The sequence below is a fragment of the Peromyscus californicus genome, unplaced genomic scaffold, assembly GCF_007827085.1.
Source record: "Peromyscus californicus insignis strain IS unplaced genomic scaffold, ASM782708v3 Scaffold_5__1_contigs__length_169319896, whole genome shotgun sequence".
NCBI classification, from domain to species: domain Eukaryota; kingdom Metazoa; phylum Chordata; class Mammalia; order Rodentia; family Cricetidae; genus Peromyscus; species Peromyscus californicus.
In genome coordinates, this window is record NW_026294573.1 from 9,636,268 (window position 1) to 9,653,363 (window position 17,096).

General features: G+C 38.4%; 1 protein-coding gene across 15 annotated transcripts in view; it reads right to left on the minus strand.

Annotated features, from left to right (window-relative positions):
• Window positions 1–17,096, minus strand: part of Kif1b (kinesin family member 1B) — a 145,809-nt gene that overhangs the window by 90,467 nt on the left and 38,246 nt on the right. For 6 of the 15 annotated variants that reach the window (XM_052717442.1, XM_052717447.1, XM_052717437.1 and 3 more), the window contains exons 4-14: window positions 15,189–15,368; window positions 13,564–13,629; window positions 9,065–9,243; window positions 8,358–8,469; window positions 7,161–7,238; window positions 6,159–6,224; window positions 5,234–5,251; window positions 3,521–3,596; window positions 2,355–2,433; window positions 1,523–1,665; window positions 460–501 (exon numbers count right to left, since the gene is read on the minus strand). In XM_052717442.1, coding sequence (XP_052573402.1) covers window positions 460–501; window positions 1,523–1,665; window positions 2,355–2,433; window positions 3,521–3,596; window positions 5,234–5,251; window positions 6,159–6,224; window positions 7,161–7,238; window positions 8,358–8,469; window positions 9,065–9,243; window positions 13,564–13,629; window positions 15,189–15,368 — 1,039 coding nt within the window. The remainder of the gene's footprint in view (window positions 1–459; window positions 502–1,522; window positions 1,666–2,354; window positions 2,434–3,520; window positions 3,597–5,233; window positions 5,252–6,158; window positions 6,225–7,160; window positions 7,239–8,357; window positions 8,470–9,064; window positions 9,244–13,563; window positions 13,630–15,188; window positions 15,369–17,096) is intronic. The other 9 variants (XM_052717444.1, XM_052717448.1, XM_052717440.1 and 6 more) reach the window with 3 other exon arrangements.

Genomic DNA, 17,096 nt, shown 5'->3' on the forward strand with positions numbered 1-17,096 from the left:
AACCATGGCACCTCAGAAAAGGAACCACTCCTGGCTATAGTAAAGTGGGGATAAAGTAATTTTATCAATAACAGAATTAATAGAGATAATATATTTATGCTGCCTAGAAGAGGGCCAGGTATATTATAGACATTTGATAAATGTGTGCTGTTATCATCACTAGCCTTACCAACTGTGATGCTGAATTTGATTTAATTATATGGCTAGAAACACTGAAGATTGAGTGGGAGACTCAAATTCTTATACCTCTCAATTTCAGTCAAGGCATAAACTAAAAGTCATGAAGTTACTTTGCTAAATGGAGAAGGGTCAAAACAAGAGAATGTGATGTTACCTAACACTCTGTCTGGGATTTCCCTGTTAGGACTGCTGGCATGCAAAGCTCATTTTGAGGCTGACCCAGCAAAGGCCAATTAGCAAGTCAGCATACAGGAAATAACCAATACATGATATACACACATTTGCCTCCACTTCCAGAGTAATCATCGATCAATGGATCAACTAAAGATAAGCAAGAGGGAAAATACAAGAAGGGTCAAAGTTCAGATTCAGTAGCAAGATAAGATTGGGATTTGGCATTTGGGAAGCTAAAAAAAAATGAAAATTCAGTAATATATATATTATCATTTTCACAAATTATATTAATTAAAATCCAGATTCTAATACATAAGAGGTAAGTTGGAGGAGGGTTTGAAATCAGTTAGTATTTCAAAGTATATAATATTTTTACATTAAAAATAAAAATATGCTTTACTAAGTAAACCCATATTCTATCTGAAGAATCTATTTTATGGCAAGTCCTGAGGTTAAAACCAGAGCCTTATACCTGCTAAGCAATAACGATCACTAATGAGCTCCACTGCCAATCACAACTTAGAAAAGGTTAGATTACATACTATATAGCAGGATGACTGAGTTTTAAAAGCATGAATTATAAAAGAACACCGTGCAACAGTACTTGCTGGAAGTCTAGTTCTTGAACTTGACAAGAATTAGACTTTTCCTCTTCACTTTTCCATAGAGAACAAGAGTCATTCAAAGATAAATCTTACTTAGAAGTAGACTGGAATGGTGAATTCTTACACATGCATTATTACTACTGCATTAATCCAGGGAAACAAGAGCTTCCAAGTAATACTTTTATGAAGTGGTTAATTTTTCAGAATAAATTTGACTTTAAAAAAATCAGGGATTTGGGGGCACATAAAGAAAATTTGAGATTATTTCATTTCACTGGCATTTTTAAGGAAAAAACCTCGTAAAACCATTTTACTAACATTTAGATTCATCAAGTCTCTAAAATCTAAGCTTATGTTATTTACTTACTTACTTATTTGAGGTAGGGTCCCACTGTGTAGCTCTGACTGGCCTGCAGCTCACCAGGTAGACCAGGCTGACCTTGAACTCAGAGAAATCAGCCTCCCTCTGCCTCCCAAGTGCCCACTACACCCAGCCCTAAACTTGTTTTAAGTACAAGAATCTGGAGAGGAAAGAAGATGCTATGTGGTCCTTCTTCACTTACTATCAATAATATCTCCCAGCCCCTGAGCACGAAGAAGGTCCTTCAATCGGGTCACTTCCTCCTTCAACTCCCGAACCAGCTTGGCATTAGGGTCCTCATTGATAACAGCATTGCATTTAATTTGTTTTGCACGGTCTGCATACCTAGATATAGAAAGAAAATGCATCCTTACCATTTCTCAGAGGCTCTACTTCTCAGAAATAACATACTATTTGCCTCTAAAGCAAACATTTGAAGAGCTCTGATAAGTAAGTTATTTGTATGAGACTTTATAGCACTTTACAGAAGTGATAGAGGTTCAGCAGAACTTCAGTGCTTTGGCTAAGATCACAACAGAAATGAGCACCAGAGAGAAGACTCAAACCCAGTCCGTCAACCTATATAGTGTTCTTTTGCTGTATTAAAAGTATCTTTAATGGGAAAAGGGAAGATAGTTTCAGATTAAACTATTCTATATATAAAAGTTTTATGAATATTATGTTGGTACTTCTTCAGTGCTACACGTACTGATAATTGCATTACTTTTTACAACTTGAACATATCTATAGACTATCTATAAAAGGGAACACTTCTATTAACAAAAATGAATACTATAAGAAAATTTTATTATCTTAAAGTTATCCAATATCTCACTCAAATAATTGGAACATCTTTCCTGTAAAAAAGCTCTTACTTATCCCAGTGAATCTGGAAGCAACATAAGTAAACTCCTTTGTAACAAAAATAATTTTCCCAATATTATGAGAAAAAAGGATCACATGACAGCCCTTAATGTGTAAGAAAATCTATGGCATACAAAACTACTCAGCTACTAAGATCAAAGGAAAAGTACCTCAGAGTGCTCAAAGTTTCATCATAGTTGATGTCTGCTGGGCTCAGAGCAGCAACCATTGCAGTTCGGGAGTTACCACCTAGGAAAATGAATTACGAGTATCTCAAATTACACTCATTTTTAAAAGGAGAATTTTATTTACTGTGTTAAAGCTGAGAGCAGACCCTAAAATTTAATCAAAAGCCAGCAAATTTTTCTTTTTTTCATCTGTTTGTTTTAACAAGGTCTCATGTAGCCTTGCTGGTTTGAGCTGGCAATCTTTCTGCTTTCATTTCCTAAGTGCTGAGATTATAGCTATGTGCCACCACGCCTGGAACCCAAAAAACATTCTTAACTGTTTCCATGCTATGCACTGTTCTACTTACATTCTGCTTTCTGACTCTCCTGTTCAGTTCCCATCCTACTCTCCCTTAAAACTATTCTAACCAGGTAAGGTAGCACATGCCTATAATTCCTTCACAGGAGCCAGTACCAGGAGTTCAATGCCAGCCTGGGCTGTAAACAAACAACCACTCTAATCAAGATCTCAACCACTCCACCAAAACTGCCCTCGGTGATGGGAAAGTTGATTGGTTGCTTTTTCTGAATGAGGAGGAGCAAGAAATGAGAAAAAGGCTGAAAGGTCCAAAAACATCAGCAGTAAGGAGAATTAAGACAATGTAGTGTGTACTTGGCTGTGTGAAATGCAGAGGAATGTGAGCTTCTAAGTACTCTAAGGAAGAGTCTAGAGAGATGGCTCGGTGGTTAAGAGTGCAAACTGCTTTAGCAGAAAACAGTATTTGGTTCCTGGGGATGCAAAGCTGCCTTATAGCTCTGCAGGCACCAGACACACACATACATGTAGGCAAACACCTGGGCACATAAAATAAATAAGCCTTGGCAGGGGCAGTGGGCTCTGAAGAAGAAAAAACATTTTAAGTAGCTGTATGGAGTACAGAATACAGTAACAGCTCCTTAGTTTGTGTCCTGAAGTAAGTGATCCAACCAGGGAAAATCAAAAGCAAAACCAGAAAAAGACAAGAAGCACTCAGGTTGAGTTACTATGAACTCATCATCCAGAGATGATTCTTCTCTAAAGCAGACATGGAATAATGAGCCATAAAAAATCATCATTAAACAGCTTTAAACAACAACTACAAAGTAATGTGGACTAGCAGTCAACATACCTAGATTTTCTCGAAGGAGCCAAGTAAGAACAGAATCCCTGTAGGGAATAAAATCAGTTTTCTTCTTCTTTTTACTCTATTAAAGAGAAGGGAATAACTTTAGCAATATTATGGGGGAGAATTCACATGAAAAGCAAACCATTCTAAACTTCTGAAATAATCAAACTGTAATGAAATTCTATCATTATTGACATGCTTTACTCACAGCCTCAAAAAGCAAATGCAAAAAGCACATACAAAACAACTTCTTTTTAACATTTCATTTTTAAATCTTTATAACACAAAAAGTCAAGAGAGTAGTATTACAATGTACATGGTAGAATTACCATGTAGCTTTAACCATTATTATTTTACCATTACCCAAACCATTTGAGTAAATTGCAGGCACAAGTAAATACTTCAGCAGAGATGTAGTTTATAAGGAACAAATTTAGTAAATTTAACAATATAATACTACAATAACTTATCCACAGCTTTAGACCTGCTAATATTTTAAAACAAACCTAGTATTTCACTTATCAACACTTCTTTGACAAGGAGGTAAGAAACAACACAACCAGTTAGATGGCTTAGGACTGGATATACCAGGCAACACAAAGTTTGGTTCCCAAAAGGAGAAAGCCAACTCACAAAAGTTGTCCTCAGACATCTGCACATGTACCACAGCACAAGCCCACCCACAACTATAATAAGAAAAATCCTTTAAAACAAGACCCAAAAAGTAGAAAAAAGCAAATAAAACATCTGAATACTAATATTTTAATGCAAATACTGCCTCTACCCTGACCTTATCTCATATAATTCTTAACTCTTAGGTGCTCTTAATATAAGAAGAATATTCAGAAGCATAACAAAAAATTTAAGAGTATTTGTATAGAAATATAAGGAAGAGAAAATATACACCATTGAGTAAAGGAAGATACAAAGAATCTTTTCTAGCTTCTGTTGAAAGTTTAAATTGGGGGGCTGGAGAGATGGCTCAGAGGTTAAGAACACTGGCTGTTCTTCCAGAGGTCATGAGTTCAATTCCGAGCAACCACATGGTGGCTCACAACCATCCATAATGAGATCTGGTGCCCTCTTCTGACAGAACACTGTATACATAATAAATAAATAAATCTTAAAAAAAAAAATCACTCAGAAAGTTTAAATTGATTCTACAGCGTTTACTTCATCTATGTATAACCAAATAATAGGAAAAATGTTTTAAATTACTCATAAGCGTCTATGGTGGGAAATAAGTGAGATAAAACAGGATCTAGATAGACTAGTAATATATAATCTTGTTTTATCTTCTTAGTTTGCAATAATCTCCATCAATTAACTATGCTTCAGAACAGGACTAGAGGAAATGTAAGTTACTCTCTTTCAGTGGTTTACAGAACTCGTAGGAGATGCTCTTAGAGATCACTGCAGCAAACATCACGACACAACGGAAAAGCTTCCTCAAATTTCTCTCTCATTCCTTTAGTCTATTCCTTCTCCAAAGTTCTTTATGCTCCTTAATTATTTCTAGTATGAAGTCTCATGATTCACAGCCACCCTAAACAATCATTCTAAACAATCATTCTAAATTTCAGAGCCAGAAAAAAAGCAATGAAAACCTTTTTGAAGGTTCTATTCTAACATATGCCCTGCCCTATTTATCTCTAAAAATGTGAAAACCCTAGAGATGATCATTTAGCTAGTTCAGTGTGACCAACCCCGCCGTACCTTGCTGGTGCAGTTATCCTACAAATGAAAGCATTTAAAAGAAAGAAAAAGAACACAGGATAAGCCTCTAGAATGAATGGAAATCAGAGTACTTTGTAGAGACAAGAAGAGATTTAATTCTAAGTGATTTAAATGACCTATTAATCTAAATTAGAGCATACAAAAACCACCTTGGGTTTTAAACCTAAATAATGAAGACTATGCAAACTTCTGTTTTAGCTTTATTGTGCCAGTGCTGCAAAAACAAGAACTTTTTCATCTACATGTGCACTGCAGAGACAACGATGGTCTGTTAAGATTATAATGGAATTGAAAAATCACAGTGTTGTTGCTGTCATTAGGTGGTATCATAATGCATTGTTTGTAGGAATGTTGGTGGAAACAAACCTACTATATCGCCAGTCATATAGAACACACAAGTACACATAATTATGTTGAACATATGGCATTTGGTGATTGAGACTCACCTGTATATCACTATTCTATTTTCCTCATTGTTCTAGTATATTCTTCCTACTTACTACGATGACAAAATCACCTAATGGTGCATTTCTAAGAATGTATTCATCTCATTAAATGATACATGACTGAATTTTAAAAATATTTATTATTGGCTTCTAAATTAACATCATTTTCCAAAGCCACATCATTCAAAATGCTCCAAAAATATATTTCGTTATTATGAGGTGTGAAATAGGACTCAAAAAAAATGAATCCAATTTTATGTCTCTGCTCTAGCTTTACACAGGTACAGTTGTTTCCATTCTACTTTCAGTACAAAGCTGTATCATACGTTAGCCCTACCTGCAAAATTTAAAAACCTACATAGAAAGGCCAACAGTATAAGCTACATAAAGAAGCATAAGTATCAGCAAGTTTACTTGCTGAGCAGACATTTCCTCTTAGAGTGAAACAGAAAACTTACCACCTCTGCCAAGGCCGAAATGACTTTGCCCAAAGTTGTAAGAGACTTATTAATATTTGCACCTTCCTAAAATAAACACCAAACATGGAACAATTACAACGAAGAATTTGTACTACTGCATACCACTTATAATGCTACAAGCTGAGCATATCTACTTCTCCTCTCCCCCCACCCCCCACTGTGGGTGTTGGGGATCTGAACTCAAGTCCTTGAGTAGCAGCAAGCACTTTACCCACTGAGTCATCTCCTTAGCCCTGATATCTGCTTCTTTAAGACACAAGTTCTAAAGACACCTGTAGCCTTTGCTCTTTGCTCTGCACCCTTGGTAACATGCTGAGACCACACACCCTGTCCTTGTTAAACAGTATTTCTGTCGAAGTCCACATTTGTTCATACATCTGTATCTTGTATATCTCTTGCCAAATTTTGCCATTTCTCAAAATCTAATACAACTTTCACTCTTAACCATAAACTCTCCCCTACCTATTTTGCTATCTAACTTATCATTTCATTGAAATTATAGATCAATAATTAGGAATTTTTTCATTAAAGATTAAATTTAAAAATTGGGCTTTGCAGGTCACATAGTCTCTGGTGCAATTCTGCCATTGCACATAAAACAGTCACAGAGGACTAGGGATAGTCACTACTCAATAGGTAGTGTGCTTGACTACACACACAAACCACCAGGTCCAATCTCCAGCACCACATAAAAGAGACATGGTGGCACACACCCTTAACACTCAATGGAGGGAGGAGGTTCAGAGAGTTCAAGCTCATCCTAGCCGCATGGTAAGTTCAAGGCCAGCCTGGACTACATGAGAACCTGTATCAAAACAGTAAATACCACCATAAACAATACATAAATTAAAAGTTACAGCTATCTCTCAAAAGACTTTTGTTTGTAAAACCAGGCAGTAACTAGATTTGGCCCATAGCCACAGTTTATGGATCCATGTTACAAAACATTAATTGACTAGACCACTTGGCTAAAATAAATACCTTTAATCGAGTTCCTTTGGCACCAGTTGAATCAGCTCGTTCACTTCCTGCTAGATCCACCAAGCTGATTTTACTGACCTAAGTAAAGAACAATACCATGGAAATTAAAAAGCAACAAGACAGCTAGGTGTGGTAGTGCATACTTCTGATCCCAATACCCAAGAGGCAGAGGAAAAGACAGGAGGCTCATCCATGAGCTCAAAGACAGTCTGCTCTACACAGTGATAACGAATTCAAAACTCAACAGCAAAGACAGGAGTAGTCCCTGTACCCCGGAAGCAGAGACAGGTGGATTTCTGTGAACTCCAAGCAGTCTGGTCTCCACAGCAAGTTCTAGGCCAGCCAGAGAGGTACACACTGAGGCCGCGTTTTAACATACATTGACATCTATATGTACGTACATGTGCACACACACACGAAACCTATTACACTGGCAGGAACATGAAGCATTAAACAACTAGAGCGTTCATATACTTCTAGTGGCAATGATTGTTTTGAAAACTGTTTAGCCGTTTCTTAAGAAACTAAGTATAGCTGGGCGGTGGTGGTGCACGCCTTTAATCCCAGCACTCGGGCAGAGCCAGGTGGATCTCTGTGAGTTCAAGGCTAGCCTGGTCTCCAACATGAGTTCCAGGAAAGGCGCAAAGCTACACAGAGAAACCCTGTCTCAAAAAACAAAAAAAAAAGAAAGAAAGAAACTAAGTATGCCTTTAATTCCAGCACTTAGAAGGCAGACTTAGGCAGATCACTGTGAATTCAAGGCCAGCCTGGTGTACGAGGGAGTTACAGGACAATCAAAACTAAACAGAGAAACTGTCTCGGGAAAAAAAAAAAAAAAAAAAAAAAAAGATAATTAGACCCAAAGTTTTAAATTATTTTTTAACTGTGTTTAATATCTTTCAGTTCCATTAAAGACCCACACTGAACACCCGTGTAGGGTAAATGGTGAGTAGAAATTAAAAACCACCTCCAGGGGTTGGGGATTTAGCTCAGTGGTAGAGCGCTTGTCTAGCAAGCGCAAGGCCCTGGGTTCGGTCCTCAGCTCTGAAAAAAAAAAAGTTTCAAAAACCACCTTCACTAAATAAAAGAATAACACTTATCCTGTCCAAAAAATGCAGAGGGTAGTAGTATAAAAGGGATTTCTCAAAATTTTCTCCACAAAGTGTCTTCATGACAAGAGATCACAAGCTGTCCTACCTTCTCGGTGGAAAGGTTCGTCTCAGTATCGTGTTTCTTCTGAGTGAAAACGATGGTGAACACAGCGTGGGAACGGCTACTTGTTTCATTCATGTTGGTAGCTGCCACTGTCCTAAATAAACCCAAAGGTACCGCTTGACAAGAGAATTCTCCCATGAGAGTTAAATGGATGGCAGGCTCTATACAAGCATACGTAACAATCACAGACAACAGCTTTAAACTTACTTAGACTAAAGGACTGTCACTTACACAATTGCTCTAAATGCTGTCTTATTTGTAAGCCCATCGAGTTACCCCACGACTCAAAAGGCACCCCATCAGAATCACTTTTCATACTCCAGCTATCCCTTTAGTAATCACTAGAGCATTTAATTCATATTCTTCATCCGGTGCTCATTTATTCCAGAATCCATTTACTACCACAGCCTCATCTAGACATTGCAGCTAACATTTTACCATAACTTAATCAATACCTAAGAGCTAACTCAACGAAAGTTCTGACCTGTTGCAACAATGCACCACTTTAATGAAAAGACAGCTACTTAGTATGTTGAAGCTTATACCTCTCCAGCATAGCCAAAGACTCTCAAATGACTACAATTAAAGCAACGTTCATAGCTACAAACATGGCTTCAATTCTTACACTGGAAAAAAAAAACCTCAAAATATGTCAAAGGACTCAGTTATTAGTCTATTTCCTATCATACCTGGCTTTGTTCCCAGCGTCCATGAGGTCAGCAATGTCAGTGTAGGAAGTGACCGCCAGCTTGGACAGATCCTCCACATAGGGTCCAAGAAGCGGGTGTTCACGTACACGCAAATTACCCTTGTTTTTGGGATTCAGCAAATCTCGTACTCTCTCACAGTAAATTTCCATGTAGCTCACCTGGAATATTTTATTAAAGTAAATTAAAGGATTTGGAAAAGATATATAAACATTAGACACTTTTTCAAAGCTAAGCATAGTGATAGAGACCTGAAAACTCAGTATTCAGGAGGCAAAGACAGAAGGATCATACATTCATGGTAAGCCTGAACTAAAAAAAGGGAAAAAATTATAAAAAGTTGTATAATTATAGATCAGAACACCACAGTCCTGGACTCTTAATTCTACTAACAGTATTGTGTATATCAGGCTACATGAGTCAGAAATAGTCTTTTCTCAAGAAGAAAAAGAGGGCAAACATGTATACATGGAGGCTATTTGTCTTAGGCACGATGTATATTTTTAGTAGAGCTTTATTAGTGCCTCCCACCCCAAAGCAGAATCTTTGTAGCTAAACTGGGCCTCAAACTTGCAATCCTCTTGCCTCAGCCTTCTAAGTGCTGAGATTACAGGAATGCATCATCTCACCCAGTTTTATTGGCATTTTAAAAATGCATATTACTGTCAGTATCGAGGCTTAAGGTGAGGTTATTCTAAGAGCCTGGAAATTAGTATTTTGATCAGTATTAAAACCAAGGAATAGCCAGGTGGTAGTGGCACAGACCTTTAATCTCAGCACTTGGGAGGGAGAGGCAGGTAGATGATCTCTGTGAGTTCAAGGCCAGTCTGGTCTACAGAGTGAGTTCCAGGACAGCCAGAGCTGTTATACAGAGAAACTCTGGCCAAAAAAACCAAAACAAACATAAAAAAAAAATATTCAGACAGAGAAAACAAAAGAGACCAATGACTAATTCTTTTGGTGGTGGGGGTGGTGGTGGGGGTGGGTTTGTGTTCATATGGACACACACATGAAGGCTAGAGAGAAATCTTGGGTGTCCTTCTTCAGAAACCATAACATTTTTTTTTGAGATAGAGTCTCTCACTGGCATGAAGCTTGTTGGCAAGAGAGCACCAGGGAACTGACTATCCCTGCCTACTCAGAGCTGGGATTCTACATTCACACCAATCTTGGCTCCCCAGCCCAGTCACTAATTCTTTAAGACTGGCCACAGTGTTATTAACTATGGACAACGCATCCACCAAAAGGAGTAATTAATGGTTTGTCAATGACAAAGGCTTACTGAAAACTTAGGAAGGCTCAGACAATCCACTTCATGATTTACTGTCCTATCAGCAGGACATGCCTCTCATGGTGATGAACAAACCATGCTATAATTCCCTAACCTGAAACAGTATTTATTTAATCAATTCCCTTTCCTCTAATGCCTTGTTCAATGGATCATCAGGACCAGGATTTCAATAGAAAAAAATAATATGCTAGTCTTGCAAATGTGAGTAAATTCCTCATAGAAAAGTAGTAAACCAACATGTTGGTTTCCAACATCAGCCAAATGAACTTTACTCAAGTCTGAATTTTGTCAGACTTTGAGAATGAGACACTGTTGAACACTCAGGCCCAAATGAACATCTATACCACCCCATCTAAGGTTCAGGGATCATGAAGGAAGAGGGGCAAAATGGCCTAAGACTTGGAGGGAAGGGTAGAGTTTTGTAGAACCCTGGCTTCTGGGCATGCCGTGGCCATTGTACTCATGAACTCACAGGCTCTATGATTACCTACACAAGACTTGGCCTGTCAACATTTTAAATGGAAGAGAAGGAGTTCACAAATCCCCATCCCTCTCTGAGAATTTACAGGTTAGTAGAGGGTAGGGCTCACAAGGCTCCATCCCTCCCTGGTTATGGTTAACATTTGCTAACAAAGAAGAGACATTTTCTTCAGCAATAACAGCTGAAGAAGCAATCCCTCACCCATGTAAGTAACCCCACTTGAACTCACTGGGTCAATTCTCAGCATCAATAAACTAGGTATGGTGGTACAAATCTATAATCCTAGCACTGAGATGGACATAGAAAGATCAAAAGTTCAAGGTCATCCTGGGCTACATAGTCTGGCCAGGAATAAATGAAATTTTGTCTCAGACACAGAGGAAGCAAGATGTCAAGGCAGAACTGAGAAAAGGTAACAAGCCATGTGGCTAAACATAAATAAGAATTATGGGTTAATTCAAGTGTAAGAGCTAGTCAGTAATAAGCCTGAGCTAATGGCCAAGCAGTTGTAATTAATATAAGCTTCTGAGTGATTATTTTATAAGCAAGCTGCAGGACTGCAGGGGCTTGGCTGAACTGGAGAAACTTTCCAACCACACAGAACCTGAGGAAAAAAGAGTCACTATGGTGGGGGCAAACAGGTGAAGAAGTGGAAAAAAAGAAAACAGGAAATGTAGCAAGGAACCATAACATCCACAAGGACTTTAAGATGCACCCCAAATGATCTCTGAAAACTAACACAAAATGGGACCTTCTCTTATTACCTATAAGCTCAAAAAGTCCTTCACCTGATTTAAAGAGCTGTTATAGGACAAGACAAGATAGTTAAATAGAAACTTGAAATGAAACACAATACCCTTTTGGTATATGACAGCCATAAAGCAGAACTTTTTAAAAAATTCAGAAATGTGTGCAACCCTTAATTAGCAAAGAAAAAAGTCCAAAGCAATTGCATAAAACAAGTAGAAACCGTAAGTACTGTCAAAAAATCATACCACATATCAATAAATAAATAAATAAATAAATAAAGGCTGGGTGGTAGTGGCACACGCCTTTAATTCTAGCAGAGGCAGGTGGATATCTAAATGAGTTCAAGGCCAGCCTGGTCTACAGAGTGAGTTCCAGGACAGCCAGGGCTACACAGAAAAACCATGTTTTGTTTTGTTTTTTTTTGTTTTGTTTTGTTTTAGGGGGTGAGGAGCACAGACTATTAGCATTTTCTTAAAAGACAGCTTTATTTCCCAGAACAGTGGGTTCATGTTAACAGAGTATTTATATTACTATGAAATCCAATACACAAAAAGAGTGTTTTCCTCTGTGTGTGTGTAACAACAGCTTAAAAACCACATACTTACTAACTATATTAAAGAGGATAGTTCACATCAAGTAAAGAAAAAAAATGAGATTCTCAAATGTAAAGTCTGTGTTAGTTATAGTAGTGAGTATAGCTGCCTTTCCTTCCAAATATTAAACAAGCGTGTATATAATGTACAAGACGATCAAACACACTAATAAAGAAATTCAAATTTAACAAAAAGTTATGTATTATCAAATTAGCAAAAAATTTTAGTTTTTTTTTTTAATTAAGTTTATAAGCATGTGTTTGTAAACACATGAGGGCAGAGGTCTGCAGTGCCCAGGAAAAGGGAATCAGATACCCTGAACTGCAGGTGGATAGGAGCTGCCTGGTTGAGTCCTGGGAACAGAACTCAAAGCTTCTGCAGTCCTCATTCTTAACCACTGAGCCATCTCTCCAGCCCCAAATTGGCAAAGATTTAAAACTAAAAACACTAATTATTTAAAAGAGTACAATGGTTGTCAGTTTCTCCTGGAAGAATGAAAACTGCTATACAGTCTTTCTAAAAGCCAACCAAATGTATCACTTAACAAAAAAGATACAGATCAGCACCCAAAAATGATTGCACAGAACTTTGAACAATTCCTTAATTGCAACATTATTAATTATAACCAAAATTTAGAAACAGTTTAACCCATAAAATTAAGGGGATACTTTAAGTGAGCAGCAACAAAATTACAACCAAGAGCTTTTTAACACAATGGGGTATGGTAGCCCAGCCAAGGTGGGCAACTACCACCTATAATCCCAGCACTGGTGAGACAAAGGCAGGGGGATCTCTGTGATTTCCAGACTAGGAAAAAAAGGAGGAAAAAAAAAAAAAAGCAGTGGGGACCCAGTGAGATGGCTCAGCAGGTAAGGGTCCTTTCCAACAAGCCTGACAACCTGAGTTCAATCCTTGGAATCCACATAATAGAAGGAGAGAATCAACTCTGTGAACTTCTCATTCCTACACCATGGCACTTGATTGTGCATTCGTGTACAAAGACATTAAATTAATTAAATGAATTATTTTGTTTGTTTTTTCAAGACAGGGTTTCTCTGTGTAGCACTGACTGTCCTGGATCTCACTCTGTAGACCAGGCTAGCCTTAAACTCAGAGATCTGCCTGCCTCTGACTCCCAAGTGTTGGATTAAAGGCGTGCACCACCGCTCAGCATTAAATTAATATTTTTAAGACATAATAGAGGGAGTCTGGACATGGTAGTGCATACCTCTGATCCAGCACTCAGGAGGTAGAGGCAGGCAGATCTCTGTGAGTCTGAGGCCAGTCTGGTCTACACAGTGACTTCTAGCTTCATTGAGAGAATGAAAGGCATGAAGGGCAGGAATACAGTAACAGCTATACTCACCTCTACAGAGTAAGACATTTCTTCATTACAGTTGTCATTGATCTTCTCAAAGAGTTCTTCACACAACTAGGAAAGCAGAAGGAAAGGGTCCATGAACAGCCCAAATCAGAGAAGTACTACATTCATTACAGCGATAATAAGATATTTCATCTTTGTTTTCTTTTATAATGTGTAGCCCAGGCTGGCCTCGAACTCGTGATCCTCCTGCTTCTGCCTCCTTCAGCAAATCCTACCAGAGTGCTCCATCACAACCGTCAATATTCTATCTTTTTATCTCTCCAAATGTGCATATCATAAACCAAACACAATTAGTATTTTAAATAAAAATTTTATACTCTGATATGCTCTTAATTGTTATTCTCTTTCAACAATGAACACTGATATTGTTTCCTTAGGAAGAAAACCCCATTTATCCAAATTTGATTCTTCATACTATACTCAAGTAACTAGTAATACATCACTATAACAACAAAACTGACTAAAAATGAGCAAAAAATTTATAATCAAGGACTTATCTGCCATGGCCTGCAAGTGACAGTGTATACCCTCCATGCCAGTACTTTGGAGGCAAAAGTAAGGAAACTCTCTTTGAGTTCTGGGCCAGCCTTGTCTACATAGTGAGTTCTAGGACAGCCAGGGCTATGTAGTGAAACTGAGTCAAAAGGCACACAAGCAAGCAAAGACTTAACAGCAACATTATTCATCATAACCAAAACTTACAGTCTAAAGAGGGTACGGGGCTGTAGCTCAGCTGGTGAAGTACTTACCTAGCTTGCTCAAAGCCCTGGGCTGGATACCCGTGACCCCATAAACCAGGCATGATAGCACATTAAATTAAAAAAAAAATTTTTTTTAAATTACAAAAACAAAGGGATAGAATGTAGTTAGCAGCAGAGTACTTCCTTAGAACACTGGCCTAGGTTCTATCCTTAGGACCACAAAAAAAGAAAATAAAAATACATTATTTTTTGGGGGGGGGCGGGGGGTTGAGACAGGGTTTCTCCATATAGTTTTGGTGCCTGGCCTGGATCTCAAACTCACAGAGATCCATCTCTGCCTCCTGAGTGCTGGGATTAAAGACGTGTGAAACCACTGCCCAGCCAAAAATACATTCTTTAGAGATAATCTATATAGGAACTTTTCCTTTTTTTCTTTTATTATCTTGGTTTTTTAAAGACAGGGTTTCTCTGTGTAGCCCTGGCTGCTCTAGAACTCTCTCTGTAGACCAGTTGGCCTCAAACTCAAGATATTCTCCTGCTTCTACCTACAGAGTACTGAGATTAAAGGTGTGTGCCATCACGGCCCCACTGTATAGGAACTTTTAATAAAATCAGATCAGCATTTCCTGAGTGTTCTAGAATTTAGAAAAAAAAAACTGTTAACACTAAAAGATAGGATAATATGGCAGTTCAGAAACAGCAATGTTTTTAGAAAACATTAACTTTCTTATCTTAAAAATATGCCAATCTTTTCCTCCCAATAGTAGGCACCTTTGAGGGAAATAGACAGGCTGTCTACCTTTGTGCCTTACATATCACAGTCTCTGAATACATTTTTGGCAAATAAAAAGCCATTTGAGACTGAAAGTACCGATGGGCACAGATGCTGACATTCGACTGCTTTACCTGTGGAATGATGCCAGCTTGGCTCTCCTCTTGTTTCCCCATCATCGTGTAGGATTTCCCAGCACCAGTCTGCCCATAGGCAAAAATGCAAACATTATACCCTTCAAAGGCGTGTAAGAGCATTTCCTTCCCAATGTCATTGTACACACGATTCTGCGATGCAAAACAGGGATCTTCAGGCTGTAAAGATTACAAAGGAAAGTTATGGCATTTTACTAATAGTCTTTCCTATATTAATTTGACTGTTTCCACATTAAAAAAATGTTTGGAATCAGAATAGTCATTTAAACTATACTATTCATTTTTTGTTGTTGTTATTTTTGTTTTTTCGAGATAAGGTTTCTTTGTGTAGTTTTGGTGCCTGTCCTGGATCTCGCTCTGTAGACCAGGCTGGCCTCGAACTCACAGAGATCCAAGTGGCTCTGCCTTCTCAGTGCTGGGATTAAAGGTGTGTGCCACCGCCGCCTGGCTACTATACATTTTTAAAGAACCTTCTACACATTTTTTTTTTCATTTTACACACACACATACACACACACACTCACGTAGAGAGGCACTCTAGAAGTTGGAGCTCCAAGATTTTCTTAGGGAGAAAATGGGAATAACAGACCAAAGGTCAGATGTACATACAAAACTACTTCTTTGAACTCATTCTACACAGTGTGGTTGCTTACAAAAAATAACAACTTTAATGAAGAACATTTTCAATTCCTCCCTCAACCCTTTCCTTGATGATTAGGCTTTGCGGAGAGTCTGGAACCTCCCTCCTCACAAAATAGGAAAACATAAAAGGTCTAAGGAACAGGGAGCACAAACGGGAGCAGTCAACAAGGTCAACAAGGTTTGGTTCACACTGACTAAAGTGTCAGGGAAAACCAAACATTTGATCAAAGTAAGTATTTTATCCTCCAGGGAATAGTCTCTCTATCAAAAATGAACTCATGGCTGGGTGTAATAACACAATTTGTAATTTCATCACTGAGGGAGAGGCAGGAGGATCAGGAGTTCAAGATCAGCTTCAGCTATATACAGTAAGGCCAAGTGAGACTCTGTCTCATTTGGGTTTTTTTGTTTTGATTGAGTTTTAGTTGTTTTTTGAAGCAGAGTCTCACTATACAGCTCTGGCTGGCCTGGAACTCACAGAGATCCATCTGCCTCTGTCACTTGGCTGTTGGGACTAAAGGTGTGTACCACCACACCAGGACTTCGGAAAAAAACTCTTTAAAAATTAAAATTAAAATAAATTAAGAGGCCGGGGATATGGCTCAATGGGCAAAGTGCTTCTGTGCAAACATGGAGGCCTAAGTTTAGAATGCCAGTACCCACAAAAAAAGCTGCCCATGGCAGCAGGCATCTTTAACCCTAGTGCTAAGAAGTAGTTGGAGGATCCTAGGGCTCACTGACCAGACAGTCTAGCCAGGTGGTGAGCTACAGCTTCAGAGAAACCCTGTCTCAATATGGCAGAAAATGATGGAGGACACTAGATATCAACTTCCAGCCCACACACACAATACATGAATGAGCAAATAAATAACTTTTTAAAATTAACTTATGATGCCGGGCGGTGGTGGCGCACGCCTTTAATCCCAGCACTCGGGAGGCAGAGCCAGGCGGATCTCTGTGAGTTAGAGGCCAGCCTGGTCTACCAAGTGAGTTCCAGGAAAGGTGCAAAGCTACACAGAGAAACCCTGTCTCGAAAAAAACCAAAAAAAAAAAAAAAAATTAACTTATGAACTGGGAGCTCATTAGCCAAGTGTTATAGTCTATGCATGTAATTCCAGTTCTTGAGAGGTTAAATCAGGAATACTGGTCCAAGTTTGAAGCTAGCCTAGGGTATACAGTGAGTTCAATGCCAATATGGGCAATGAGACTCTGTCTCAAAAAACAAACAACAACAACAACAAAAAA